Source organism: Numida meleagris, unplaced genomic scaffold, assembly GCF_002078875.1.
Source record: "Numida meleagris isolate 19003 breed g44 Domestic line unplaced genomic scaffold, NumMel1.0 unplaced_Scaffold330, whole genome shotgun sequence".
NCBI lineage: Eukaryota > Metazoa > Chordata > Aves > Galliformes > Numididae > Numida > Numida meleagris.
This window is the reverse complement of record NW_018364560.1, coordinates 11,519-14,877: the sequence shown is the minus strand read 5'-3', so window position 1 is coordinate 14,877 and position 3,359 is coordinate 11,519. Positions and strand designations below refer to the sequence as shown.

Genomic DNA, 3,359 nt, shown 5'->3' with positions numbered 1-3,359 from the left:
TAAGTGACTTAACAAGATGGGCACACACTGGTATCCCAAAAGTAAGGCCTTCCCTTCGTCAGTCTTCAAGTCCACAGAAAGGGAACGAAATGCCTGCTCCAGGTAATTCACTGAAAGAGATTAGAAAACTAGCAATACCATTTCTACAGTCACAGTTCTGTTAAGCAATACGTGAATATTTATCCTCAGAATTACTTAAACAAAGGCATATTACTAAAAAAAAGTCAAATGGATGAAATTATAATTTATGTTTCTAACTTTAAAGACATCCTCTGCCTAATTTTCTTCCTTAAAAAATCATTGGGAGTCAACAAAATGACCAGCTGCAACTTGTACACCGAAGAACATACAAAATCTTTCCAACACCTTCCTTAAGAAAGAAAAGAAGTTACAAACTGGATATTTTCAGGCTACGTTGGCTTCATCATGTGGGAAGATTCTAATAAAGGAGTAGAGGGCTAATTAATCTGAATAAGAGCCACGACTTTCAGGACAGCAGCTACTCCTATTCCTTCCCATCCAAAGCTGTAGTTTAACTTTCACTGTATCTATTTCATGTAGTTGATGGTTAGTTCTGCAGTGCACTAAATGATGCAAAGAACGTTGATCAAGTGAACCAATCTAATTTTCTTTATTTCCTGATATGAAATCTTTCTCGGTATCTCGGCGCACAGAAAATTAAAGGAAAAAATTTCTCTGGTAGCAAAAGTTTAATTACAGTGCCATCTGCTGGAGAATGACATCTTGAAGGAAATGGGATAGATGTTGAAGCCAAATGTGCTACTTTACCGCTGGTTTTCTCAGACATACCCATCAACTCCGCACATCTATATGATCTATCTGTCCACAGATCGATAAAGGCAGAAGCAGAAAACTTACAGCTAACTATACCAGAAAAGAAATGCTTGGCACTGCAGCTGACCAGCCTTTCAGGGGACAGGTAAACAATCTACTAGCTTAAACAGGAAAGTGATATTCTAGAACTGGCTGAAATTTGCTACTTATTTCACTTGACAGAAGAGGAAGTGCTGTATCATCATAGGCAGTAAAGATCTTGGCTGCTGCTGTAGCAATAGCTTGAAAGAGTTACCATCATCTCTGTTCTCTTTCATCGCACAGGCCATCTCTCTGACTAAAATAAATTATATTAAAATGGCCACATAAATTACAACATGAAATGAATAGCAAGGTTCGTATTTGTTTCAGTACATTTGGTTTTACGAGGCAGTATCATTCAAGTAAAACTCCCTTCACTAGGAAAGCATTATGGACACTATGGCATCAAGAAACTGCTGGACTTTGTCCAGGTACGCACCTGGAAAAAATAGAGATGAACGAAAAATTAAGGGAAAATGAAAAGATCAAAATAATAATAAAAAAGATTCAATAAAAACCAGAACTTACTTCGTGTCTCTATTTTAAGCACAATCATCGTTGACAGAAACCTCATAGGCAGAAAGGGACTGGTAAAGAAAAGCGCTGATTTTGATTTGCTCTTTGCACAATGTCCAGAAGAACTCTGCACGTTTCCATTACTTCTTATGCCTCTGAAAATATCTTCAGCAAGTCTCGTCATTGTTGCTGCCATTGCTGGGTCCTGTATCAAACAGTGTGCGTGCTGAGTGTAAACATGGAAACACATGAAACTCCCATCTACTCTGCCCCCCCTAAGGATTAAATATGAAATAGCAAATGGTGTATCACAATAGAATCTGTGACAGAGGATACCACCTGGCGTTACAAAAGCTACTGAACACAATTAGCACAGGGCCTTAACACTAACTTCACAAAGAGACCAGGGAGTGAGGGCCCCTGATACGATGACGTTATTTGAGCTGCACTGGCTCCTGCAAACACCCCGTTTCAATCATTCAAAACCTACGGTGTCCTGTGTGGATGCCTGAAGTCACATCCTGCAAAAGCATTTGCAGATCTAAACATGAATCTTAAGAACTCCGTACAGGTAAGGTGTAGTAAACCAAATTTTCATCATAAACAGTGCAGAAATATTACTTCAGAATCAAACTTCACCGTCTGACCATTTAAAATAGCTTCTCATTGGCAAGAAAAGCAACATTTCAATTCAGTGAGACATTCAGCAGAGAACAAAGTAAAAATTCCCATGCTGCTTTGTCACACTTTGCCATCAATTTCAGAAAATCTCGTGCATAAAGTGAACAAAAATGTATTTCCTTTCCTAGCTCCAAAGTCTGTTAAACACATATGTAAAAATATATTTCCTGAGATGCTTAGACACTACTGCAACAGCAAAGGCATATGTATGTAAAAATACATTTCAATACACAGTGCAAAAATCAAAAATGATCTTGAAAAAGTTCAGTTCATGAGAACTGATTTTTTGCTGTATTTTTCCATTTCTGTGTTGTGAATTTATGCTTTGCAAAGACAGCCAAGTTTATTTTATGCATACACCCTGAAAATATCCACTTTCTATATGTATTTAAAATAAAAAATACATTAATGTCTGCTGAGAATTTACCTTAAGATCATTGTCTAGCTGTCTTACACACCAGTAAATCAATCTAATCAGGGGCACGTGTAGTTTAGGATTCACAAATGGCATCCACTGGAGCTGCTCTGCGGCCATAGGCAGAAGCTGTAAAAACACACAAAGGCAAAGTTACGTGCAGTATGTCAGCTTAGCATATAAGCAGACTACAAGTGAAAACAAGCCTCCAAAAACCAAACCCAACCAAACCAAAATCTCAAATTACTACTGCAGTTCATTAGATTGCATGCGCAAATACTCATTGCTCAGGTCCTGTAGAGGTAAAAGAATTACCTCCTTAGACAGATTTTGAGTTTTACACAGGTTTACATGCAAAGCGGAGATACATCGTGTGAGCTCAACTATCAAGGCCAATACCTGTGCCTACAAACCCTTCACAGAATGAAGGAAAGCAGTAAAAGTAGAACTCCTGAACACCGTATTGATTTCCAAGCCTTAGTATCTCCAGAAAGATGGAAGGAGGGGCTTTCAGTATAGCATGGGATCATCTGTTATAAGTCATTAACAGAAACTTTAATATCCAGCGTGGACATTAAACTATTTTAAATTAGGTGCGTGCATCTCTGTAGTAAAAAATGAATTATATCCAGTATTACACATAAAATACCAGATAAATTACCAGACGTCAAAAGCCACTGGTAATGAAAGACAGGCTGAAACTTTCAAGTTGAGACTGAACACTGCACTCTTCCTTCAAAATGATGGCTCTGTTTTATGAATGACAAACTAGCCATTGCATCTGACTGCTGGGATTAATACTGGCTTAGTAACTGTCGTTTTGCTTTCATCAGTCTATCCAAAGTCTGACAGGCTGACCTTTTCTACTCTC

General features: G+C 38.1%; 1 protein-coding gene across 1 annotated transcript in view; it reads right to left on the bottom strand.

Annotated features, from left to right (window-relative positions):
* CCDC138 (coiled-coil domain containing 138) overlaps positions 1 to 2,657 on the bottom strand; it is a gene marked incomplete in the record, with an annotated part of 5,103 nt that extends 2,446 nt beyond the window's left edge. Inside the window, 3 exon segments of the mRNA XM_021383064.1 lie at positions 1 to 110; positions 1,405 to 1,597; positions 2,501 to 2,657. Of these exon segments, the coding sequence (XP_021238739.1) occupies positions 1 to 110; positions 1,405 to 1,597; positions 2,501 to 2,608 (411 nt within the window).
* Between the last annotated feature and the right edge of the window lie 702 nt (positions 2,658 to 3,359).